Consider the following 27,233-nt stretch of genomic DNA (forward strand, 5'->3'; position numbering starts at 1 on the left):
AGGGAAGGCTTCAGGGAGGCCCTACAGCACCTTCCTGTACCTAAAGAAGGCCTACAGGAAAGCTGGAGAGGAATGTTTTACAAGGGCATGGAGTGACTGGACAAGGGGTAATGGCTTCAGACTGAGAGGTGAGGTTACATTGGATGTGAAGAAGAAAGTCTTTGCTGTGAGGGTGGTGAGGCACTGGAATAGGTTGCCCAGGGAAGTTGTGGATGTCCCATCTCTAGAAGGGTTCAAGGCTGGGTTGGCTGGGACTTGGGGCAGCCTGGTCTGGTGGAAGGAACTCTGCCCAGGGCAGGAGAGTAGGAACTAGACAATCCAAGATACCTTCCAACCCCAACCATTCTACAATTCTGAAATAGAAAGGTTTGCACTCTGCTTGCAAAGAAACAGTTTCCTTCCTCTGCCAAACAAAACAAAACCAAGGACAACAGCAAGGACTAATTAAACTTATATTAGTCAACTAAGGCCCAGTGCAGTCCCCATCCAAATAAGTGAAATTGAACTGCAAGTCTTGAGAACCTCTGAAGAGCATGTTTGTGTACCCAAGGGAGTGCCCAGACCTCAGACAATAAAGTCCAAGCTATTCAATTTCAAAAATGCAGCCCTACACAGAAGCCACAAAATGAGCTGTCCGTGTAAACAGCACGAACAGGCGCAGAGTTTTGTTTGCTCTGCCTGTGCTCGGTGTCACGCTCGTTCCAGGCGCGCAGGGAGGCTCCGACACCGCGGGGTGGGATGGAGGTCAGGCCGCCCAGACAGCGCTGCCTGCCCACGTCTGCAGCCTTCGCTTTATCCACCTTCTGCTCTAGTTGCAGGTCTCACGAAACACTTGAGGAAGGTACAAGGCTGCCAAATAGTATTTCAAAGTGCAAACTCCTGAAAGAGAAGGAAATCCCCCCTAACCTGGCCCGGGCAGGTGCCCTGACGGGGGCGGTGGAGTCCCCGTCCCTGGGGTGGGTAAGGAAAGGCTGGAGCGGCACTCGGTGCCACGGTCCGGCCGACACGGGGGTGTTGGGGCACAGGCTGCTCTCCATGATCTCACAGGACTTCGCCGAGCTGATTCATTCGCTGATTGATTCCGTGAAGGCGCTTCCAAGGCTCTCCCTGACCTTACCCCGAGCCACTCACTCCTCCCAGCTGCCCAAGGGCAAAGCTCTCCCACCCCCCTCAGCGCGGCCAACGCCGTTCCCACCGGGACAATTAAACATTCCCGACAAAAGGAGTGCCCGCCCCCGAGGGCTCGCCACGCCCCCGCCCCGCGGACTACAACTCCCGGCATGCTCCGCGCCGCCCCAGAGCACGCCGGGAGGCTGAGTGGCCCCGCCCCGTCGGCCCACAAGCGCCGCAGCGCCCTGGCACGGCGCCGGGGGGCGCCTGAGGGCAACCACGTGACTCGCACGCCGCGCTCCGATTGGAGGAAACAGCTGCCAGTCACTCTCCCAACGTCTGGAAACGGGCACAACGTCCCCTGCGCGCGCCGCCGCGCCGCTGCGATTGGCTGCTCGGGGCTGGCCACGCCCCTTTCCAATACCTGTCGCTCCGTGACAGGCCGTGCCCGGAGCTGCTGTTCGAAGGGCGCACCCGGCGGGGACCAGCCCCGCCCCATGGCAGCGCCGCCTTCCCCCCGGAGCTCCTCCCGCTCCGGTGGGGCGGCAATGTCACACCGCCCGGGAGGGACGGAGGGAAGCCCCGCCCCGGCCCCTCCTCCCTGCTCCGCGCCGCGCGCGCGCCCGCCGCCCCGGCCCCGCCCCCTCGGCCCCGGCCCCGCCCCCGGCCCGCCGGGGCCCCGCCCCCCGGGCGCGCGCGGCGGGGGCTGGTGACGGTGCGGGCGGCGCGCGGAGGCAGAGCCCGGGCGCGCCAGGAGGCGGCGGGAGCTCCGTGAGCAGCGCCGGGAGCGAACGGGCGCGCCCCGCCCTTCCTCCCTCCCCTCCTCCGCCTCCTCCTCCCCTCACGCGCCGGGCGGAGGGAGAGGCTGCGAGGGAGCCCCGGGTACAACATGGCGGAGCACTCGGCCCCCGACCACAAGCACAGACCCGCCGCCAACTCCGCGGCGCCGCTCCACAGCCGTGCCGGGGCCGCGGGCGGCCTGTCGGGGGGCCTGTCGCAGCCGGCGGGCTGGCAGTCGCTGCTCTCCTTCACCATCCTCTTCCTGGCCTGGCTGGCCGGGTTCAGCTCCCGGCTCTTCGCCGTCATCCGCTTCGAGAGCATCATCCACGAGTTCGACCCCTGGTGAGTCCCCGCCGGCGGGCGGGACGGGGCGGCGGGAAAGCAGCGCGCCAGGAGCGCCGGCGGGGCGGGGGAGACCCGCACGCTTCTCAGCCCCGCGGCCGCGGGTCCGGCCGAAGGGCCCCGCGCCCGCCCCGCCAAGTTGCGCCCTGCGGAGGGAGCCGAGAGCCGCGGCCGCCCTGGGAGCCGGGCGGGGAGAGGGGCGGGCGGGCAGGAGCGAGGGAGGCGGTGCGGGCGGGACACGCTGGGGCAGGTCGGAGGGAGCGCGAGGGGTCGCCGCCGCAGGGCGGGAGAAGGGAAGCGGTGCCGGGCGCTTGAGTGTCCCTCGCGGCGGAGACCGCGGGAACGGCGAGGCGGCAGTTCCGCCGGATCCCTTGGAGTTGCGGCAGGACTCTGCGAGGGGCACGGGGAAAGTTGTGGCGCTGGCTCGGAATCAGGAGCTGGGCGGGAGCGAATCGGGGGTTGGTGGCGAAGCGGCTGTGCCAGGCGTGACCCGCGCCCCGATCCCGGTCCTGCCGTCGCGCCGCCGGTTCCAGATGTGCGGTGCGGCTTCCCGGAGTGATCTTTCCTAGAGTCCTTGTCGGTCGGGGAGGGAGGAGGGAGGAATGCACTGCAGGAAGTAATCTTCATAAAAGTGACTTGAGGGATTACAGCGAAATGGGTGACATTGATTTACTGCCAGGTGTTCCGAGGCTGCGTTTCTGAGCCCAAGGACTTTTGCTGTTTCCCACACATCTTGATTTTTCCAAAGATTGCTTTCCCTCCTGTGGAAGCCGTCTGTTCTTTTTCCCTGTTGGAGGGAACTGAAACCATTTTATGTATGAGATCAAAAAATGCTGCACTCGTTCCTTACAGCAAGACGAAGTGAAAGATGACGAGGCTTGTGGGGCAGGTTTTTTTAATGCAAAAACGTGACAATGAAATTTTTTACTAGTGGTTGCTTCATCCTGGGAATTCGTGGGATTTTTAAAACTTTAACCAGGATAAGTGGCAGATGACTTTAGAATAATGAATTCTTAGGTTTTAATTTAAAATTTTGTGTCTTGGGTCTTATTGTTAATTGCACGAAGGAAGGAGATGCTTCGTTTTGAAGTGCATGGTAGATGTTCCGAGTTAAAACTTCATCTGAATTTGTTATTGAAATTGTACTTCTCTGCAAAGCACGCACTCCACTTCGATAGTTTCAAAAGCATGACTTCCTCTTTCCTAGCCTGCTTTCCACACCCCCCCTCGTGTAATCCATTCACAAATCATGGCTCAGAATAGTGCATAGAGAACAAGGAATTGCTTTGTTTTTAGATGCTGTCTAAAGTCATAAAGCTTTGTGATGTGAAAGCAGAGTATCTCAAAATATCTTCAAACTGTCAAGTAATTGCCTGTGATATAAGGGTTTTTTCTGCAAACGTAAATGAATAGAAGGAATGCAAACTTTCAGTTGATGAAGTTAACAACGGGGGGAGCCTGAGTTAAACACATCTACAGTGAGACTATGAACCTGAGGTTGTATCCTATGGACTAGTTCTCAGGCTCTCCTAATCTAAATTTAAGCACACAGACTTTCCTTTCTATCATTAAGGAAACTTCTAAGCATGCAACCTTATTTTTTGGTGACTTTATTTGATCTTTATAGTCAAGGCTCACCCTTGGATACATGGAAATTTTACAGTGTTGAGTTGTGTAACTTCGGTTATTAAGCCCCGAAGGACACTAAAATGGTACTATGGGAGTTCAGTTCAGTCATGGTACGGCTGTAAAGATAAACTCCTGCTTTAAAGCAATGTGTAAATTGATGCAAAGTCATCTTCCTGAGTACACAAACAGAAGACATTGCTGCCCCTGCTGCTGTATGTACCTTTGTTAATTAGAGAATAGATGAAGTTGACAAAACTCATTGATTTTAATGCAGGTCTGTGAGAAGGAATTGAAATGTCAAGAATCACGCCAGTGTTGTGTTGCTGCATGCCAAAAATGGTAGAGGCAAATGCACTTAAGTTAATTAGTAGGAAAGAGAACCTAAAATGGTAGAAACTGAGGGAAAACAAAGGGCTTTCTCTAATACAGTGCTAATATTGGTGGAAAGAGTGAAAAATGATGTTGCTCCCTTAAATAGTGTCAAGTAGCTAGGTAGGAATGTTTTTTCATAGTTGGAAGGGTCTTACAAGTCTGAGTGGAATGTGGGAAAGGAGCTTGTGAAAACAGATTAAAAACAGTGTTTTATTTTCATTTTTTTAAACTACTTCTTTAGAAGCTTCTCCAGGTAAACTGAATTTTCCTTTTTTCTTTTTTTTTCTTTTTCCCTTTTTTTTTCTTTTTTTTCCCAGGACAGTGTCTGTAGTCTTTCCTGGTGGAAGAGTTCCATATTTTTCTCAATTCTTTTGGCTTTTTCTGTCAAACTTGCATAGGGTATCTTGCAATGTGTTGATAAGTCAGTCACCTATTCTCTAGTATTGATTTTGTGATCCAGAGAGGAAGCTGAGGTGTATCTGATAAAATGAGGAGCACTAGGCAAATCATTTGTACTCCTGAATGGAAAAATATTGTTGCCTCTAAGGTGTAGAAAGCTTTCCCATTTACTTAGGAAGCCAGTTTTCTGGTTTGGCCGTATGAATCATGGGACATCTGAGGTGGGAAAAAAGGTAGAATTGCCTTGGGTTTTCTACATATTAATTGAATCAAATATGACTTTTTTTTTCTTAACATCCCTCTCAAGCTGTGTTTCTGACAATAAAATTGGGGTTGGATTTGGGATGGAGGGGAGGTTTGCTTGTTTTGTAAAATTAGCCACTGATACTCACTCAGGTTGGCATTTCTTCCCGAAATTACCCAAATGTAGTACAATAGGCCAAGGCAGTAAAGAGAGGACAGTGTTTGGTTTTGATGTCCATTAAAATACAAAGCCTGTGCAAGTAAAAAACAAACTGGTATTTTGAGGTCACCTTGCTGTCACTTAAGAACTCGTGACCTATTCATCATGACCAGGATTCCTGGGGTTTTTTTCCCATTAAATACCAGTTTTATTTTGGTTTATTTCTTGTGTCTTGTTTACTTTCCATACTTGAGCTGGTCCAAAGACTTTGAAAAATGTGTGTACTTTCTAAGTCAGGTAAGCCGATACATGAAGTCAGGCAGCATTGACAATTAAGCTGTGCCACTGACAAGCCAAGAACTTGAAACATGGGTAGTGATGGTATGTGGGAATGAGCAGGTTTTGTGTCTGAAGTTTGGTTCATCTGTTGTCTGGTTTGGCAGCTGGGTGGACCAAGAGCTTAATTTCTGTGTTATGTACACACAAGTGCACAGTGAAAGCTTCTCATGAAAGTACAACAGCAGGTTTAACTCAGCTGTCAAGGGAAAGCATTCTTTCTGTCGGGTGCTGCCTTAAATGCCAGCATGGCTGCTGAACCAAGGAAACCAGAATTATGGAGCACTTGAACAGGGGCTGCTTTCTATGCGCTGGTTTTCTAAAGTATGGCTCTGGCGTGCCCATGTGCTTTTAAATTTGGCTGCTTATATCATATTTGTGTATATATAACAATCTATACATATCTGTGTAGTATAAGTATACAGAGAAGGTATGTATATCTAGCACGACTTGCATTCTGATACTGCTACTAACTGAAATGGTAACAACTTTTGGTACCTCGATAGTCTTCAGGGAGTGCTGTCAAAATAGCAACGTTCATTCTGTTTGTACAGTTCTTACCATTAAGTCACACGTGTGAGAACTGTATCTGAATCATTAATCATATCCCATGACGTTAGATCTAACTTCTCTCTCTCCCTGAGAATTTTAACATCTTGCTAAAAGCCAGATTAATACCAGTCAGGGAAAGCTTTCCTAAGCTGGAATGCAGAAGCTGGTGTGTCTGAGCATGAGCACCTCTCTGCACCAGTTTGTGTGTGCAGGATGGCACAACCAGTGGGTCTTCAGCAGTTACATTTGCCTACTTACTCCTGCCAGGAAATGTTGTCTCACTGCCCTGCCAGTTCCTGGTACTGAACGGCACTACCACAAGTCCCATATACATCTTTGCCTCTTCCAAACCAGCAGCATTGATTGCTCAAACCACCAGCAATTTACCTGCCATTAGAGTGACCACGGTTTACTGTAGCTCCCCGAGGTCACATAATTGTGTTAGTGACAAGTGCAGGGTTTAGACAGGAGAGCAGTGCACCCTCTCATCACTGATATCATCATCTACCCTTAGTGGGCTTTGGTGACTGGGGAGGAACTGGTGAAAGTAAACAAGGTCAGGGTCATTGCTTGCCTTTCAGAGGCAGGCAGGAAGTTGAGGTTTTCTGTTAGGCACTGTCAAGAAGACAGGTTTTGCTGTATTCAAAATCTTGTTTGCCAGATGGATTCTTGAGTTGTTATGAACTTCTTTCATTAATGAAAACATAATTTAACACCTATAAATACAACAACGAAAGCTTTATCAAAATACAAGTTGTGATTCAAGTGAACATTAGAAGTGGTGTATGGAGGTGATGGATCACTGAGGGTTGTGTATATGTGTTGTTTCAGTTGGGAGAGAGTGAGGTTGTGGGTTTGTGTTGTACTTTTGCTGATCTGATAGTTGCCTTCTGGAGTAGTTCTGTCACCCACTGTGCAGTGCTGCTTTTTTCTTTGTGCTTGCTATAAAACAGTCATAGTAAGTTGATTCAATGAGGTAAATTGTCAAAATACTGTAACATTTTAGTTTCCTGAACATGTGCACCACTAGTTTTTTATATTACAGTTTAGCCTCTTATTTTTGAGGAAGAATATGAGCATTGGGAGGGAATGTGAATAGTGACTGACTTTAGAGGGTAAACTGGGATTGAGTGATAGGGAGAAGACGTGTACATATAAAAATGGAGTATGTTAAGACAGTGGAGCAATAGGAGTGATGAAAGAAAAGGTGAATGAGCATACGCTAAGCTGGTGTTCATAAGGAGGGGGGGGGAAATGATGTAAAGAGGATGATGTTGATAATCTCAATTAACAATGCCCACCCAGGTCACTCGTCTGGCCATTGCTTACCTGCTAATGACTTCTTGCCGGGCAAACACACAGCAGATTGTACAGTAAATGCTCTCTTCTTGAGGGGTGGCAGCCACTTTTGTCTCCAAACTACGATCTTTCTGGAGGCTTCCAACCCATCCCACAGTCTTGTTGAAGGACAGTATGTGAATATGGATATGTTTAGGAAACATTTTCCACTGATTTTAGGATTCTTTTTCAAAGCAATCCTTTTTGTTTATAAATTTAGACAGCTTCCAGACCTCAAAAAAGCATTGGATTGCAGTCCGGTTTGAATCTAATCACTTTGAATTGATTTTGAGATGTTGCAGATGTCCTGAGATTTGTATTAAAAACTTGCTATACTGTCTTCATTCACTAGTTTTTTGATTCTATGAAATAAGAAGTACTCTATTTCTGTTTTATTGGGATATGTTTTCAAAGATTGTATACTGACTGTTAACATTTGAATGAGGAAGGTCTTTCATACTATAGTATGAATAATTTTAGCAGCATTTCGGGTAGCTCAAACTCATTACTGTCATTTTATTATAGGAGGAGAAATATTCTAGCATAGTCTCCAAATCCGATTCAGCAAGGCCTGTGTGTTCATGAAAGGTTAAAGTTTTTTGTGTCAGAATAGTCTGCCAGGTTTCACCACCCCACCACCACCCACCCATTAATGAGGAAGATCCAGATCAGGCATCTTTTTTGATCACTTTTATTGCAGTATGACATGGGTTGAGAAACTGTTAGCACAGGTTAGTCTGGCTCTTGGGGTTTCCAGATTGTAAGGTATTTCTTAGCTACTTGGAGGGAGCTGCTCTGCAGCCAAGTCAATTTTTCTATAAGGTTGATATGGCATTAGCAGTGAGGATGATGTGCAGTTGACTGTACCAAACTTCTCTACTGCTTGTGAAATTGCAGAAATAGGTAAATATTAGAAATTTAGTGGAAGGAGGATAATCTGGGAAAAGAACATTGCACAGAGTTGCAGGCACAGCTGAGACTGCTTTGTTAGTGGGGAGACCTCAGGCGAGATTTGTTCAGTCAGATTGATGCAGCTGAAAAGCGGTTCACCGTGTGGTCTCTTAAAACAGCAGTCATCTCACAGTCAAGGCTCTGCTCTGTATCTACTGGTGTCTTCTACCATCTTTACTGAGCAGGCAGTGTTTCTTTCCTTCCTTGCACAACCTGTAATTGGGGTGAAAACCTCATCAGATTTCATGTGGGTGCAGTAATGGGGCAGTGCATGGTTGGAGGGAGAGGCCGTGCTCATCAAACACGTGCAGAGGGTGGTTGAGTACAGAGACTATTCCCAGTCTCTGTACAGTCTTGTTTTGGAAGGTGAGACACAATGCTTGCAAAATGGGGACCCTTTTATTGATTTATGGGTAGCAGAACAAAACACGAAAAGGAAAACATATCTGAATGTTTTATGTAGGCTGGGTTGACTGAACCATCAAGTTTAGCTTTTAATGCCATGATTTTTTTTTAATGGTCTTCAGCAAACACAAACACTAACTAGAGCAAATGCTGCAATGAAAATCCTTGAATGGACTGTTTTGGCAGGTGTCTTATTATTTGAACAGCTTAATATGTTCTGGTTTTGAAAGAAAAATTTGATTTTATTGCATAAGGTTTGGGGTGGTTTATAAAGGTTACCTTTTGCTTCCTATCGTAACTCTCTCTAGTAGTCTCTGGTTTTGGCAGCCTGTAATCCTAATACTCAAGTTTTTAAATCTGTCTCATGCTGAACTAATGGGGAAAGGGGAGAATAAAAATTTTGGCCAGTACAGTTGGCAGGAAAATTTAAAATCCTATAGAAACTAATAGGTTTTAAGTGGGTTGAGGGTAGACTGAGTTTAGGGAGGTATCTTTGTTGTTCCACAAGAATCTCTTCTGATTTAGTCAGGTTATTTTCCATTTAATGTCTATCTGTGCATGTGTTGCAGAGTTTCCCCCTTAATTTTTGAAAATTCCGCTCCTGCAAGCCCTTTGAGGTGCATTTGTACTGACATTTAGGGCTAATCCTGAGGGCCTCTTTCTACTTAGCAAAGCCATTAAAGCTGCTGCTTTTGGAGCCTTTGGAGCCTGCACCCTGTAGCAGGATGTGTGCTGATACTTTTATTATTGTTATTATTAACTCTTTCAGCAAAACTTCTAGTCATCAGTATTACTACTTGCTTGGAGAACAAAGTGAATTTAGGACAAGTCTTTTTATAGTATGTCCAACACACAGACCTCATTTCTGGCCCTAGAGCTGTGCAGTTTGTGGTCTCCATCTGAGCTGGTGCTGGGAATCCAGTGGAGGTGTTTTTAATGTGGAGACCTGCGGGGTCTGGGCTTGGGAGGTGCTGTGAGATTGACCCTAATGCTGCTCCACACCTTACATAACCTGAAACAGCCTCAGGAATGAAGTTAAGGACATATTTACAAACACAGTAGATCAGCTTCTGTATTTCCCAACTTACTGCTGCTTTCCCAGGGTAAAAGCTCCTTTGACATACAGAGAAATACTTTAAAAGTTCTTGCTGTTATGTGCTGCAATATTCCTGCACTTTAGAAAAGGAAATGGTCTGTTTCAAACAAGGAGTAACTGAGTGTACACTACTCTTCTAAGAGCAGGAAATGGTATTTAAAATGCCTTGTCTGCTGTGGGAGACCCAACTCCAGTATCGTGCTACTTTTTTAAGAGCCCATCTAACATAAATAACTGGAGTATGTGGACTGTAGAGATAATTACTGCCAGGTGTTACAATGCTCATCATACAATTTTCTATGGCAGGCAGTGTATTATGGGTTATATTAGTTTGTTAGGTAAGGAGCATGTTCAAGTTCTCTCCAGCTGATGATCCATTGAGAATTGCAAAACACCTTTTCAAAACTTCGCTCCCTTAAAACCAACAAGCAAAGTCCTTGGGGAAACTACATTGCTATGGAGGATGTGAGTTTGGCTTGATTTTTGATTTTTGGTGCTGTACTTAGTGGGATTGCTATTATCTTCCAGATTGTTTAACACAGTATTATTTATTTAAAATAGTGGCTCACTGGATACATTGGCACTCTCTGTCCTGTGGGTTTAACATGGATTTTGCGGAAGGCAAAAATAGCCTGTAATTGTGTAATTTTCAACTGTTGTAGCACACGTGGCTGGGCAGCCTATGTTTTGTGAGTTCTTTGGTTTATTTTCTTCAGTCTCTGCATTCTCTTTTTGCAATTGTTATACTATAAGTGGTAGTCAACTTCTTTAAATCCAAACAGTGTGATTTTATTTATTTTTATTTCCATCTTCCCAACAGATGGCTATGTTAACAAATTCTAGGTATGGAGAAAGTACCTCTATGAGGATGCAGCTGATCGGGAGGAGTACACATTGAATAGAATACCTGTGTGCTGTAGCCACAGGATTTGAAATACAGCAATGCATTTTCTTGATGCAGAAGCAAAACAACACAACAGGCCTCCTTGTCCTAAATACTTTTCTGTGTTTATGCAGCTTTTTTTTTCCAATAATCTATCACATGTGTTGAGTGTGTATCCTTCTTATTCTAACCATATCCCAAGCAGCTCTTGGAAGCTCAGTTAAGTAACTTAGAATTTTATAAATATTTTTTGAAACATATATCTTGAAAAAGGCAGCTTCATCTTCATGGTTGAAATATTTCATCATTTGGGTATTAAAGGTCTTTAAAATGTCTTTAATTCTTTCTGTGGCAATAGATTAAATGTCTTAAAGTTGCAATTCTTCTAATTTAGAAAGTCAGCAAAACAAAATTGGAGCTTTGGCATTTTATTGATGTTAATGAAAGTAAATGGATGTCTTTTTGTCTCACGTTACTGTAGAATGAGAGTCATGAAAGCCAATGCAGGGTTTGAGTTTTCCAAGAAGTTGTGTAATGCTACTGTGTTTTGACTGTTTTATCTTACTCAGGTGACTAGAGTGATTTATCTAATGTCAAATGTCTGAAGTAACATTTGAAAAACTACTGCATGTGTCTCACAATTCATTTTACTCTGTAACAGTTTTAATCTTTCATTTGCCAAATAGAAAATGGATTTCGACTTTGGAGAGACTACCTTAAACATTTGCAACAGTATCTTAATTTGTGATGTCTCAGGGCATCCAGCAATGACAAATGTAATTATTCTCCTATGGCTAAACATGTTCAGGAGCCAAGGAATTTTTAGTGCTTTAATTTTATGTTTTACCACTACTTCACCAGTGCTTGCCCCACCCTCCCACAGTAAAGCACTCCTTGCTTGGCAGAAGACTGGATGATATGTTTTGCATGAAATATGTCGTGCTTGTAATTGTTTCATCACTGATTTATTTTCTAGCCTTTGCTTTTGTAAGCCAAATTCGGGGTCCTGTTTTTCTTTATGCTTCCCTTGTACTCTAGTTTCAATGCAATTTACGTAGCTACGCACATCATGGTTTTCCTTTGTTGAGAGTATGTTCTATACGGCGCCATCTGCTGTCCCTTTCTACCTTCAAGCCACAGAACAGCTTTAAATGTTGGTTGAATTTACCTGGGAAGTTAAGCAGTGTTGTCCTCTGTCTCATTATCTGATGTGCTGTGCTGGAGTACCCGTGGGTCTTGTTTATTTGTTGGAATATCTAAGGTACAACAAGGTGCTGCTGAGCTTGTCTTCACCAGTATGAAGTGGCCTTATTTTCATCTAATCCAGTGAAGTAGTTCTCCTGAATTTCCCATCATCTGTTGGACATATGTCTGGGGATAGTTTTCTGTTGCGTTAATGAGTTAAAGCAGCTCTCAGAGTTCTGGTAAGCACAGGTGTTGGATCTGTAACTTCAGGCACAGAGAGGAAAACTCACCTCTTGCAGTGGCAGTGAGCGATTGTATTGGCACATCTTGTACCCTGATCCTGTCTCAAGTATCCATGAGTTCTCTGACCAGCAGGTCATGGGTTACTAAAGGGGTGACCATATCAATAGTTTCTGCTAAAGTTCTTTTACTGTGCTGTAACTGTTCGAAAGTTACAGAAATTACTGAAATAGTTACACGGGATATTTGGGATCTAGAGCTGAATCCCTTTTCTCAGCAGGAAGGCCGGCTCTAGTTTTCTCATCTAAATGCGCATTTGTGGAGGGAGTTGAGAAGGTGTACAGTCTGGTGGGGATTGAAGCGTGAAAGGTCCTGAACAGACCCATTTAATTCATGTCTGGAGAGCAAGGAGAGAGATTTACGATTATTTGACCTAATAATTGTCCCTTGAGAAGTTCTCCTAGGCCCTTCCCAACAGGTCTCACATATCCCCTGCATTATACCATATTCCAACCGCACCTGAATTGCAACCAAACCTCTGGCTTTAATATCCTCCTTTCCCCATTTTCATGGGCAACCAGGCACTAATTTTGTCTTATCCTGTTTCATGTGGCAAGTGGGGGACCAGGGAGAACATGGCACCTGAAGTTGGTACTTGTGATTTAATAAAATGGCATTAGAAATGAAACTCATCCTTTACTAATACAGGATAGAAGGGCTGTAGCTTCCAAACTGTATGTACCATAGTAGTCAGCTGGTCAAAGAGGTGATTTGTTTTTTGAAAGGACATGTTCTTACACATATGATAGAGGCAATGGTGGTTGTAGTCTGGGAATGTTCTATAATAACACCTGTGACAGCTTCAAAACATCTGTGAGGAGACTGAGAGAACTCATTGCACTCTACAACTTCCTCATGAGGGGAAGAGGAGGGACAGGCACTGATCTCTTCTCTGTGGTGACCAGTGACAGATCCCAAGGGACTGGCCTGAAGTTGTGTCAAGTGAGGTTTGAATTAAACATTAGAAAAAGGTTCTCCCCCCAAAGGGTGGTTGGGCACTGGAACAGGCTCCCCAGGGAAGTGGTCACAGCACCAAGCCTGACAGAGTTCCAGAAGCATTTGGATGATACTGTCAGGCAGATGGTGTGGCTCTTGGGGGGATGGTCCTGTGCAGGGCTCAGTGTTGGAGTGGATGATCCTTGTGGGTCCCCTCCAGCTCAGCATATTCTGTGTGTCATTGTAAGCCTGGCTTATCTTGTGTTCCACCACCTTCACATTTTAAGGTCATTTCTAAACTTGTATTGGATTTTCCTAAAGCAATGGAGAAGCACAGTGAGATACTCAATAGCCACACTAAGTAAGACTAAGCAATACTAGAAATTTTATCACGTAATGAGAAAACAAACATGTAACTTTAATTTCATATTGTACATGGCAGGAATTTAATATTCATTGTATATACTGTCTTAAATGCTGAGCACTGTAGTCATCGCAGTACAGTTAATCTTTAGCATTTCTTTGTGCATACCTAAGGAGGAAATAATGTTTTGTTATTGCACTTTTGTGTTTCTTGTGCAGAGTCTTTATAGAAACATTGGTAACCATTAAGTCCAATTCTTAACTGATTTAATTAAAATAATTGAAAACTTTGGGGTTTTTAATTTAGACATGCTTTAAACAGTATGAAAGATACAAAATAAAAGTAGTGGGTGACTGATCTTAAATTCTGCTTGCCATACTTACTTGAGAGTAAATCAGATGTCAAAAGTGGATCAAGAGTGCAAAATATGATTAAAAATATAAACTCCATTCTGTGTCTTGAAGGGAAGAATAAAGGCCACTTTCTGTTTTCAGCTATGTCCCTGGTCTTTGTTTGTTTTATCAGTAAGTTCCTGTTCCCGTGTCAATTTTCTCCAGTATGAGTGTATATATCAACCACTTTGCAAACAGCTGGAACATTTTCTGCCCTCAGCTGGAGACCACCATCTCTTCTGTTGGACTGTATTAACAGATCATGTGGGTACTCTTAATCTGCTTCATAGAAAAATCAGTTGAAATAGTTCAGATCATAGAATCATTTAGATTGGAAAAGACCTCTATGATCATTGACTCCAACCATTTACCCACCACTGCCAATTCCACCAGTAAAACATGTCCCTAAATTCCACGTCTGTACCTCTTTCAAATGCTTGAAGGGTTGGTGGGTCAGCCCCTTCCCTGGGCAGCCTGTTCCAATGCTTTTAATCACCCTTGCAGTGAAGAAATTTTTTCATGTACCTAATGCAAACCTCTCCTGGCACAACTTGAGGCCATTTCCCCTTGTCCTGTCACTTGTCACCTGGGAGAAGAGGCCAACCCCCCAGCTCACTGCAACCTCTTTTCAGGTAGTTGTAGAGAGCAGTGAGGTTGACTGGACCAGTGCTGAGTACAGAGGGACAATCACTGCCCTGATCCTGCTGGCCACACTCTTCCTCATACAAACCAGGATGCCATTGGCCTTCTGGGCACACTGCTGGCTCAAGTTCAAAAGGCTGTCAGCCAGCACCTCGAGGTCCTTTTCCACCAGACATCTTTCCAGCCACTTTGTCCCCAAGCCTGTAGCACTGCATGGAGTAACAGTGACCCAAGGGCCGGACCCAGCACTTTGTCTTGTCGGACATCACACACTTGGCCTTGGCCCATCGATCCAGGCTGTCCAGATTCCCCTGCAGAGCCTTCCTACCCTCCAGCAGATCAACGCTCCCACCAACTTGGTGACATCTGCAAACTGGCTAAGGGTGCACTTGATCCCCTTGTTCAGATCATCTATAAAGATGCTAAACAGGACTGGCCCCAACACTGACCCCTGAGGAACACGACCTGTGACTGGCCATCATTTGGATGTAACTCCATTCACCAGCACTCTCTGGGCTTGGCCATCCAGCCAGTTTCTTACCCAACAAAGAGTGCACCAGTCCAAGCCATGAGCAGCCAGTTTCTCCAGAATGCTGTGGGAAACAGTGTCAAAGGCTTTATTAGAGCCCAGGTGGACAAAATCCACAGCCTTTCCCTTCATCCACTCAGCAAGTCACCCTGTAACAGATGTAGATCAGGTTGGTCAATTAGGACGTGCCTTCCATAAACCCATCCTGCCTGGGCCTGGTTGCCTGGTAGTCCTGTATTTGCTGCGTGGTTGTGCTCAGGACGATCTGCTCCATAACCTTCCCTGGCACTGAGGTCAGCTGACAGACCTGTAGTTCCCGGGATCCTCCTTCCAACCCTTCCTGTAGATGGACATCACATTTGCTCACTTCCAGTCAGCTGAGATCTCCCTGGTTTGCCAGGACTGGTGGGTAGTGACTGAAAGCGGTTTGGTGAGCACGTCTGCCAGCTCCCTCAGTACCCTGGGGTGGATCCCATGCAGCCATATAGACTTGTGTGTGTTTCTAAGTGGTGTAGTGGGTTGCTGACTGTTTCCCCTTGGACTCTGGGGGCTTCTTCCACTCCCCATCTCAGTCTTCCAGCTCAGGGGGCTGCATACTCAAATAACAGCTGGTCTTACTATTAAGGACTGAGGCAAAGAAGGCATAGGCACCATTTCCTCCCACATCCAGTAAAAGGATGGAGTTCTCCTTAGCCCTCCCCTTGTTGCTGATGTATTTATAGAAGCACTTTTTGTTGTCCTTTGCAGCATGGTGAGAGCGGTTTGCTTTTTAGCCATGATTCAAGCTCATTTGTCCGATTTGCACACAGCGGCACATTAGAAGTGTCTCTGCACTCCTTTTGCTAGCAAAGGTTACCTGAAGGATAACTGCCAGAGGTAAATTTGTGAGAGTGGAATTCAGTACAAGGCATCCTAGAGTTGGGAATACCTTACCCCTGCGCCCACCTCCCCTTACCCATGCACTTTGGGCTGTAGTCATGCCTTTTTCTTTTCAGCTTTATTTGATTAGGGCAGAATTAGATCTATGTCTAGGTTCCTGCACACCCTGGTTGTATTGTTTGGTTTGTTCTGCAGGGAGCTCTATCTATATATGTACTTACTCACAGGTAAAAATTGCCCGATCCCTGCTACATTCCTGCTACATTCCTGGTGAATACAATATTTGTGTCTGTTTATGCCAGGTTACTGAAGGGTTAAGCAGAATTTGAGCAGACATATTTAATTTAGCTAAAATTAGGTCTTTAACCTGTCTGGTGTTAATCACCAGGCAGAAGTTGTTCAAGTTAGACTGTCTGTTCTGCTCTTAGGAGTCTTTGTAGTATCCACTCTGAAACGTTAATTTTTATTTTCTCAGCAGTCATTGTAGTAAAAAGTAAGGCAGTATTGCAACAGATGGAGCTCAACAGGTGCGCTATGGGACATCCAGCTTCTTGGACTAAACATGATCTACATACAGAAAGAACAACTGAATGAAAACATAGTCAGAAAATTGAGGCAACAGAGACCTAGTTGCAGGAGGAAGAATAGCAGGTGCATTAAGAAATGTGCTCAAGAGCAAATACTTGAGGATTTTTGGATGAAACACTACCTTATTTTAACTTGCTAAACTGACTTAGACATGCAGTCACAACACAACACTGTAGATACTTTCAATTTCTGTGAGCTAAAAACCCTCTGTTGCCATGATTTGTACAGAGTGGTTTGATATCTGATGTTTGATTCTGTCTGAACTTACTCATTGTCATGTTACACAGAAGTTCAGGTAACAGCCTATTGGTTATTGTGGGGTGTACAAAATAATTTCTGCTAAAGCTCTTCTGCAGTGCTGTAACTCAATTTTTAGGCAGAAATGAGATTGTCACTGCTTAAATATCATCTGTGATGTTGGGGATCTGGAGCTTTTCTAAGGGTCCTATTTACTGTTTACCATGCCTTGTATTGTACAGAGCAGAAGCAGTCTGCCAGGCCAGCTTGCATCCAGACTGATTTCTTAAATTTCACTTCATGTGAAGTGATTGTGAGGTTGGTTCAACTGCATTTTGATGTAGGTGGTACTTCCTCACTTGCCACTGCATTGTGGCATATAGGTGACTTTATTATGTAATAGAAATTAGGACTGTGCCACATACTCCCACATAGTTAAAATACAATTAAAGTACCTGTAGTGAATAATAAATTTCTTTGATTTTACTCTGTGTTTCAGACTATTGAAAAAATTAGTTTTCTCTTCTGGGCACATAGTAGATTCTGCTACAGGATAGCAGGTAGTATGTTTGAGGTCAGTTTTGTAAGAGTCTATTATGGTTGTTTAGGTGTTACACTTTGCTTTTCTATACTAGAAAACTGTGAGAAAAGTGGCTTGAGAGCCAGCTGTATGTTCCCAGTCACTTCTTGTGAAGCAATCAAGTTTACTTCATTGTTGTGTAGTATCAGATATTTTACAGAAAGGGTATTTTGCATCTTAAAATACATTGTTCAGCTTACGACCTTTTTTATTCCTTCCTGCCAATCAGATCCTCATATACCTTAACTTCATGTAGCCTTTGACTTGGAAGATCTTGGAGTTAAACTGCCTCCATCATGTTAAAAACAGGTACAGCACAAATCTGTTTGATCTGGAAGAAATGCCCTTTTTGAACATTTTCTTGAATCTGGTGCAGAACCTTCAGATTTGCAAGATACAAGGCTAAGGTGCCACAGAGTAGCCCAACAGCACTCAGAGAGAGGCACAGCATTACAGAGGTTGTGGTGGTGTGTACTGTGACGAGCAGAGAACTGAGGCCTCTGGAGAAGCTGATGCTGTCAAAAGATACAGAACAACATTGCCATCAATGTTGATGCCAGTTGTACTGTAGTGTCTGTGGTAAAGTGTATGTCTGGTAGAAAAGGAAATGAGCATTCTGTTTCCCCCTGTAAGAATTTCAGATGTGTCTGTTTCCATCTTATCTTTGAAATCTCTTGGGAATTTTGACTGTCCCAAGAAAAAATACCATCATCACTTGCTTTTTAGGTCTAAAATGTTGGTAAATGTTATGAATGGCAGAATTCAGTGGCAAAGGATGCATTTTAATATTGATAAAACTAACATTTTTCATAATAATTTGCCATGAGACATGAAATGGTTCAAAAGCAAGACAAATAAAGTAATAAAAAACCTTAACAGGCATCAGAGGAAGTGTCTGAAATTGCAGACAGATACTCGCCCACTCCAGTGATGATGGGAAGCATATCGTGGCTTCAGATGGTGGTATATTATGTGAAAAATACAAGTTGTGGTCATGGAATGCTTTAAAAAGCTTGCAGTTCTTTAGAAAAAGTACTGGAGATGCCCTGGGTTCTCTGAAGAAGTTGTGACTGACTGTGTGCTCCTGTAGGATTTCCTATCATTAAGCTACTGGCAGCATGCAGTTCCTGATTTTAGCACTTGCTAAGCATGACATCCTATTGCAGGCAGTGAAAATACCATGCCAAGTAGTGGCAGTAGGAGTGCTGTAATCCTTCTTAAACACATTGGGGACAGTCTGCTATTCTTAATGGTAATTCTTAATGGTTATTCTATAACCATTCTGATCGTCTTCAGGATTTCCACTGAGCAGAGTTGAATGTTGGACCTGAAGAAATAGGACCCCTGGTTATTTTTTTTCTGCATCCAGCTTTTGTTTTTTGAGCCTTTCCTTTCTACTTACCCATCAGGAATTATTCTAATGGTGTTGCAAAAATAGTTGCTGTTAGTTGAGGTTTATCTCAGAATGCAAAGAGCAATTGCGTATCCGAATATTGATATAAAAACATAAAGACTAAACAATCAGAAGTTCCATATTTAACCCCTAAACATCAGAATTAGGATGATATTAAACTCCACATCTGTCAAAGCTTTTATTTTTTCTTTCTGATGGACTTGAATTAATAATTGTCTTTCAATCAGCTTTATTACAAACTGTGCAAACATATTCCATGTCCCTTGTGAAAGACTGGGTAGAGTTCCTGTGCTCGTGACTCCCAAGTGTTTGTTGTCCAGTGAGGTGCAGAAGCTCCAGCTGAGTGTGTGAAGGGGTAACAGTTTCCACATAAAACCATGGTAGGTGAGTGCCTAGAGAATTTCCAGAAAGAAGATTCGTGAATACATAACAAATTATATATAAATGTGCTAATTAGGGATAATTCATGCAGTGTATGTTTGTATTAGATTTAGGACCTAGTAAAACCATTCCACTGACATGAGATTAAGTTAAGAAGAAAGGAACGAGGGATTATTCTGAGATATAATTGCCTGGTTGCTCTTCCATCTTGCAGAGATATGTCAGTTTTGGCTCAGAGAAAGAGAGGACCATCTTCCATCTCATGGGTTTTACACAGGTAGAGCTCAGTGTATGTTTTCTCCATTCTTACAGTGAGGTCTGCCACCTTGGGTTTGGGTTGGGGCCATTAGGAAAGGGTCTCTACCTGTCCTAAGTACTTTTGCCTGTAGGTTTTGCTGCTGCAAAATTCTGATCTTTATTACTTGAAAATGACTTAAATGTCCATATGTACTTACCAAACCTATAAATGCAACACAAGTAAGGATTTTCCTGGTGAGAAATACTGGGGTAGCGCATTAAATTCATTATGTGATTCATGGGGTACTGCAGTTCCATTTTAAAAACCTTATGCAGAACTCATTGTGGTAATTGCTTATTCTTGGATTCAGAGTTCAGAATAAGACATGGAGGATGTTGTGCTTGTAGTATAATATGTAGGCAGGCAGGTGTTTTAAAATCTAATGTGGAGTACTGTATATATGCTGCTTCTTTTCAGTGGAAGCTACTGAAGTTTCTCTTTAGATTTTCCATAGGGTGGTGTGCTGAATAAATTCTTCCTTTGGATCCAAAGAATATGTCGGATGTGGAGTCAATCCACAACTATCTTTTTGAAGAATCTAGACTTGCAATCTCTAATTAGATGCTGTGTGGCAGAATTGATTCTGTAATCTGCATTTGCATTAAAAACTGACTCCTAGAATTGCTCAGATAGCTTGTAATGTTCACAGTTTGTATCACGTCATTTTTCTGCATTTGCAGATGTGAAAATTTTGTGCATCTGCAGATGAAGACTTTTAGAGCACAGAAGCCTTTATAACTGCAGGCTTAGAAAATTTTCAACAGATTCTGCCAGTAAGGAGATTACATATTCTCAGATGGCTCTAAAATGCTGGATAAAAAGTCTGGGTGCTGGGGCAATAATAGCATGAAATCGGTTGGGGCTTAAACAGTCACCGTTCCCACAAGAAGCAGCACACTGATCTTGTGCTCTGTTGGAATGGAAAGGTCAAATGAATCCCATCACTGTCACTGTAATTTGCTTTAGGTGTTGTTCCTATCTGGATGAAGTAACTGCACTGCTGTACGTGTGCTCTTATTTTCTGTATGTTCTTATTTCCTCAGTAGGCTAAACTTTATTTTATGTTCAGCTTAAATAGTGCTTTGTCAGGGAAATGCTAAACTTAGGGATGTCAAAGCCTAAGATGTCTCTTTATAAATATATCAGTAATTGTTGCTGTGAGGTGCCAGACAATTCTGTAGCTCCTGGATAAGGGTGAGTGCTGTGACGAGCATTAAGTGATCATCTTACAGTATTACCTTGTGTCATCAAAAAGATAGTTCATAGGATGGAATAAAAATCAAACCTAAGCATGAACAGATAGTTAAGATTATGTATTAAGAGTACATAATATATAGGTGAAAACTGTACAGGCTTTACCCTGCAAGTTGCCTGGTTAAGCTTTCTAAATTAATGTTGCTGCTAAAAAAAAATTATGCGTCTGTTGAGTTACTTTGCTGCTGCTGCTGCTTGTACTTTGTTCTGTGGTAAAATATGCCCTAGTTGTCTACTGAACCAACTAGTGTAGGTATTTCTGGTAGTGCCACGAAATTAATGGTACCATACACAGAGGGCTTTTGTGATCACTAGGCAATGCCCCCAAAGGTTTAAACTACAATACCTACCTGGTTTGGCAGCTGGGACTTGGAATTCTGAAATGTACAGAGACTGTTTGATTATTCCTTTAGAGCTTAGCTTGGAGATCAAGACAGTTCAAACTACAGACCTGACAGAAAGAGGCAAGGAGAGCAGCAGAGCATCCCTTTTACTCCTAGAATGTCAGCTAAAATAAGAAAAGCCAACACTCACTAGTGCTAGTCAGGCCCTTAGTTGAATATTAGCCAGCATGTATCTTCCTCACAACATGGGCTGGGAACTTGAGCGTTTGTCTCAGTCTTTCTAGATAAGTATTTAATTAGGCATGTGCTTCACGTAATTTTGTTCTTTATTCTTCTCAGGTCTGTCTCAAATTGACATGCCTCAAAGGGATGAGGGAGGATAAAAAGGGAATCCTGGGAGATGGGTAAACTGTTCACATACCTCAGGACCAGATGAGCATGAGGATTGAGGGTGGGAGAAAAGGGGTCCTTTCCTCCACTCTGGTTCTGTCACATAGTACTGCGTGCTATTTATTTAGTCGAGGTAACCAGCAGAGCACTCCAGTGTCTCCTTGCATAACATGTGGCAGATCAGAAAGAGGACTGGATAAAACTCCCAAGTATCACCTATTCTTGCTGCTGCTGGAGGTGGAAGAACTGGGGCAGGTAGTGACATGCAAGCCTGAAATGCAACCCATACCCAGCACGGGTTGTGCTTTTCTCCATTCTGATTCCTCCCTCAGCTGCAGCCCTAAGTCTCCCAGATGTGGGTATAGGCAAAGGCATCAGGTTTTCTAATATTTTCCAGGGCTGTTTTACACCCCTGTGAAACCTACAGATGGTTGCAGATACTGAGACAGCGCTGCTGTGGAAGTACAATACCACTGTGCTGCATTTCAAGCACAGTTTGAAAAGTACCAAGGTAGTAAGAAGGTTGTGTGACTGTGGTTTGTGCTGTGATACTGTGTTAGCAGCTATTTCCCTTCTGGATAAAAAGGAAACAGTTTCACAAGGTTCAGGCTTGTCCCTAAAGAAGAGTGCTATGAAGTGGGTAAGCAGGATCAGAGCATCATTGCACGGTTGCCAGCCCATACTGTTGTCTGATGCACTGCCCATTGCTGCCCCTTAGTCAGTGCCTGAAGCTGGCTTGGATATTAAGCATCACTCATCAAGCTTTTCCTGATGTGTGTTTAAGTTTATATTGACATTTTAATTAACTTTTGTTTGCAGGTTACCTAGTGGAAGGTAAAGTGGGCAATTTTTTCTTTTAAGTCAAAATGAAGTACTGAATTCAGTTTCTAAATAATTTTTGAGATTTTTGTGTCCCGAAGGTTATTTCTTGTTCTCATGTAAAGGTCTTCTCACAGTGAAAAATTAATGTATCTGTAGTATTGCCAATAATTTCTGCTGCAGAGACGTGCCCAGCTGTCTCTGCACGCTTTCATTTGTGGCAGAAGAAGCAATCGCTTTTTGAAAGAAGGGTTAATAGATTTGTATCTCTCTAAAAGTACACTAGGAGGGAAGATTAAATTCTTACCTCTGAAGTGGTAGAATTAAAGTGCTGTTAGGGTGCATTTCAATTTTGAATTATTCTTATTAATGACCTAATGGGATGCTGCCAAAGCATAAGACAGTTGTTCACATCCTTCTGAAGTCAGTTTTGAAGCTGTACTGGTTTCAAACAGGAGGAGAATGTCAATATGTATTCTTCTTGCCTGTTCCATTTGTTTCACTAATCTTTTAATGCTCTGTAAGTAAACATTAGTCATACTTTTGTAGCCTCCCTGAGTCTGAGTCATGATTTAAAAAGTCAAAAGTAATCCATGTTAGTAAACACTTGCCATGTTTCCTTTTAAAGTTCCAGGATAACAGCATTGACTGGATTTTCAGTGTGTTCTAAGCCTGCTCCGTAGCTGGCTGGATCTTCTGCGTCCTGTGCAATGTGAAACTCCTGATTTGTTTCATGCTGAACTGCAGGCACTTGGCACTAAACAAATTAGCAACAGGCCTTGCTGTACTAAGATAAGGGGCTAATTTCACAGGTACACCATTTCATACATCACATTATAGTTGACAGTTCAGCACTGGAGAATTAATTAATATTTAGAAATCTAGTCAAATGGGAATAGTTTTAGGCTTATTAGAAACCAATGTCACATTGCTGTTTGAATCAAAGATTTCTAGGTCAGAATGACTGATGCTGGTCTGACTTTTCTTATATAAACATGACTAATAATTCTGAGAGTCCACAGTTTTATTAGTTAATGTATCCTGTATAGCTGCTTATTTAGCATATAAGAGTGCTCCTGAAAATACTTCACTGTGTTTTTTAATTTGTGTATTAAATGTCACTTCACTGATGCTGAGATAGTTGTCTGTTGAAACAGACTGCAAATTTGCTGACATCTGAACTTGAATTTCAGTTCTTTTTGTTCCTTTACTGTGTAGATGAAGAAATCTGCTCATGACCTCGGTGTGGTTTTCCTTCAGATATTAGACCTGTACTGATTAAACGGTCAGGAACTTGATGGGTTTTGCAGACTTGAATGACATTATCTTGTTTCTGTTGAAATTAATTAGTTCAAGTTAAACCTGTAATATTTTGGGAATCTTAAATATGCAAAGATTTGATGTAGTTTTAAAATTTGTGTTAGAAGTGATGCATGTTACTGATATAAGTGGACACTTCCATGAAATACACAAAATGAGAAACACCTCAGGTTTTCTGGTCTTGAATACTCGCAGTGTCTGTGGAAGTCTTTCCTGGTGCTTTCCTCATCTAACCTGTTGTCTGTTGTGGTATTCCTTTTAGCCACTTGAAACTAACGAATATAACCTTTAATGCTTCTTTAATTAATTTCACGTTGGTAATGAAACTCCAATTAGAGTGTCTGTTAGAGGGGTTGGCTTTGTGGATGTTGCTTTTTTCAGAAGTTGTGTTTGCCCAGGCTTTTCTAAGCCTAAACTTTCTCTGGAAAAATTGCCATTATTGATACTTGTAGCCCTTTAGTTTGGCTTTGAATGAATGATCATGGAAGTGCTGCTGGTTTGGGGTAACGTGCACTGTAGTTCTTCTCACAGCCTGATACCTCATGTCAAGAATTGATGCACCTCTTAATAGTTGAAAAGTTTTGCTGTTAGAAGTTTGAGGTATTTTGTGCCAGGAAAATGAAAGATTAGTGCCTTAATGGCAGTCCATTGATGTTTGTAATGGTTTGTAGAACAAACTGAAGATATGCATGGGAGAGCTTTTGTTTTACAAGACATTTTCTGCAGCAAAATGTACAAGATTTGAAGATGAAATTTCACGTACAGAGATTCTACATTGTATTGATTCTTACTTGATTGAAGAGAAGGGAATTCAAAGAAGGGAATGTGTCAGGGCCATAAGTTTGATAGTGGGAATAAACAGGCTGATTCCTGTTCCCTGTTAGTACATTCCCCACTTCTCAATTTTACATGAAGTAGAGCAGCAGCAAAGGTACCACGTAGCTATCCTGCCTTACGATGGGAGTCTTGCATTGATTCTTCCATGATTTTAATTCTGATTTGCTGGATGTGATAAACTACATTTGAAAACCAGTAGCTTTAAAAAAGAGTTACCCAAAATGATCAGTGTTTTTCAGAGTGATAGAAAACCTTTTAATGTTTACAGATGAAAAACCTCCCACCAAAGACTGTAACATGTCATCTATGTACATACACTGGCTGTAGAAATGAAGAAAATATAGTTGTTAGTAACTGAGAAGTTAGTAATGTGCTTTAGAACCCCATAGATTCAGAGAGGACCACTGCACTCCTATACTAAATGAGACACTAAAGTTCTTGATTTTTAACTTAACAGGTTCTTGATTTTTATCTTAACCCCTAGTCTTTTTTTCTGTTTCTTTCTAGGTTTAACTATAGATCAACACATCATCTTGCATCTCACGGGTTTTATGAGTTTTTAAATTGGTTTGATGAAAGAGCATGGTATCCACTGGGAAGAATAGTTGGTGGAACTGTAAGTATTGTAATAATAACGTAAAGATAACTTTGCTGTAAGTTTTTTGAACTTTGAATACAATTTCGACATTGATGAAAGGAGAATCTGAATAAAATATGCTTTTAATTGTCAAATTGCTGCAGAGAGAATATCAAGATGGTTTTAATTTTTAGTAACAGAAACGAAGGGAGTCAACATGCTTTAGTCTTTATCCAACAGGACTTCCTTACATATAAACTTACAACAGTAATAATTAAGGGCGTTACTCTTGGAATTCTGGTACATGAAATCAAAAAAGGAAAAATAATTTTTTAGATTTCTTTTTTCCAAAATGGTTTAGTAAATCTCTTAAGGTACAGGTTTTAATCCAATGTATATATTACGTAGACTTCATGTACATTTGGAAACAGGTAAATCAGTGTGGCATCTGTATGAAGCATCAGGACTGGTTAATATTGGCATTGATGCGAGTCCAAGATGGGACAGAGGTACGGAACAGTGTATCGAGCCAGAATACAAGTATCGTTCATGGGAATGGCTTTAGTAACACTTCAGTTACTAACACAGCCACATTTCTTAATCTGTGAAAGTTCAGTAAAGGTTTTTGATTATAGTATATACCGTTTAAAGGAATTAACAAGTTTTTTGTAACAGTTCACCATTTGTTTTAGTATCTTAAAAGTACTTGAGACTCTTTATGTAACATATAAGTGCGTGTTTTCCATACTTGTCTTATATGAAGTAAAACCCCTTTAAGAAAGAGAATTGAAATATATGCAAGGGAACATTCTGTCATCTGTTAATTTATTACAATGCCCTTTTTAGTTTTTGAAAGAAACTAAGGCAGGTGGAGTACATATTAACTTTTCTGTTATATATTGATTTTTCTAATGTTGATAAATGTGGGAGGGTACAATTCCTATTAAGAGTATTTTAAAGTTCTTCAATATTCTATGATAGATTCAATAGATTTGTGTAAGTCTGTGCTGCCTTTCCTGGAGGACATCTTAATTCAATTTTACAGGACTTTATTTTAATCTTTCATGTCCAAAGATGTCTCCAGATGTCTTAGAAATATCTACTACTCAACTGACCGACCGTCAGCTTAGCAGCTTTAAAAAAAATAATGTTGTTGATGCACATCTTTCCCCATTGGTACCAATAAGTGAAGGAATTGCATGGTGTATTTTGAAGGAAAATGGGTAGGGCTGGGAAATTTTGGGTTTCTTCTTACTGTCTTAGGCTTTTTTTTTTCTTCTCTTAAAGCTGTTAGCTGGCCTGAAATTCTCTTGCAGACTTTTAACTTCTGCTTCTGTAGCTTAATGGCAAATTCTTTCATTATATGATAAATGTCAAGCAAGGTAGGATATTGCCTGTATGCAGCTTATTCATTTATGAAATAGATTATATGTTGTTGTTACCATTTGGGCAAAATTTAAAGAACCTCTTGTACTCAGTGGTGTTGTCAAAACATGATTTAAGTAGTATTTCAATAATTCTATTTACTTATGCTAATGTTCAGTGCTTATGTCAACTTAAGAAATTACTGTTTCATTACTAATTATTTGTAAACAAAGCTACCATGATGGTTTTCTGCAATAACCTGATGTTTCGGTTTGTTCTGGTTTTTTCCCCTTGTAGGTATACCCAGGACTGATGGTGACAGCAGGCCTTATACATTGGATTTTAAATATGCTTAATGTGACAGTCCACATAAGAGACGTGTGTGTGTTTCTAGCACCAGTTTTTAGCGGCCTTACAGCTATTTCTACTTTCCTGCTCACCAGAGAACTGTGGAACCAGGGAGCAGGGCTTTTAGCTGCCTGTTTCATCGCCATAGTTCCAGGATACATATCCCGATCAGTAGCAGGATCGTTTGACAATGAAGGCATAGCTATTTTTGCACTGCAGTTCACATACTATTTATGGGTAAGTAATTGCTGAGTCTTTTGCTTTGGAAAGGTTTTTCAGTTCCTCCTCCAACCAAGTGACTGATTTTTCTTAGAATCCATTGAATTCTTGTTTTCCTCCCTCTCATCCCTCTTCCCCTTGGCTCTTGATCAGGCAAGTACTGGGAAGTCACATGGTCTGATCTACTCTATAATCATGCTCTTTAGTTTGCTATGCAAAAATACTGTTCCACTGAAGTGTGTGTGTCCTATAGTAGTAATAAAAATGATGATGAGTCTATAAATTTAAAACAAACAGAGGGTTGTTTGTTTTTCAGTTTGGAGGTATTAAAATGATATGTGCATCAAACTTCAGCCTCCTTATATGGCTGGTGAAAAGTGGTGGACTGAATATGGAGTGCTTTGAGTTGTTCTCTGAAGAAGCTTCTGCCTGGGTGAAG

General features: G+C 42.5%; 1 protein-coding gene across 1 annotated transcript in view; it reads left to right on the forward strand.

Annotated features, from left to right (window-relative positions):
* Window positions 1–1,805: 1,805 nt before the first annotated feature.
* The window catches only part of STT3B (STT3 oligosaccharyltransferase complex catalytic subunit B), a 52,446-nt gene continuing 27,018 nt past the window's right edge, over window positions 1,806–27,233 (forward strand). The window contains exons 1-3 of the mRNA XM_071561135.1: window positions 1,806–2,232; window positions 24,793–24,901; window positions 26,525–26,812. Of these exons, the coding sequence (XP_071417236.1) occupies window positions 2,000–2,232; window positions 24,793–24,901; window positions 26,525–26,812 (630 nt within the window). The 5' untranslated portion in view covers window positions 1,806–1,999. The remainder of the gene's footprint in view (window positions 2,233–24,792; window positions 24,902–26,524; window positions 26,813–27,233) is intronic.

The sequence above is a fragment of the Pithys albifrons genome, chromosome 7 (genome assembly GCF_047495875.1).
Source record: "Pithys albifrons albifrons isolate INPA30051 chromosome 7, PitAlb_v1, whole genome shotgun sequence".
Classification (NCBI taxonomy): domain Eukaryota; kingdom Metazoa; phylum Chordata; class Aves; order Passeriformes; family Thamnophilidae; genus Pithys; species Pithys albifrons.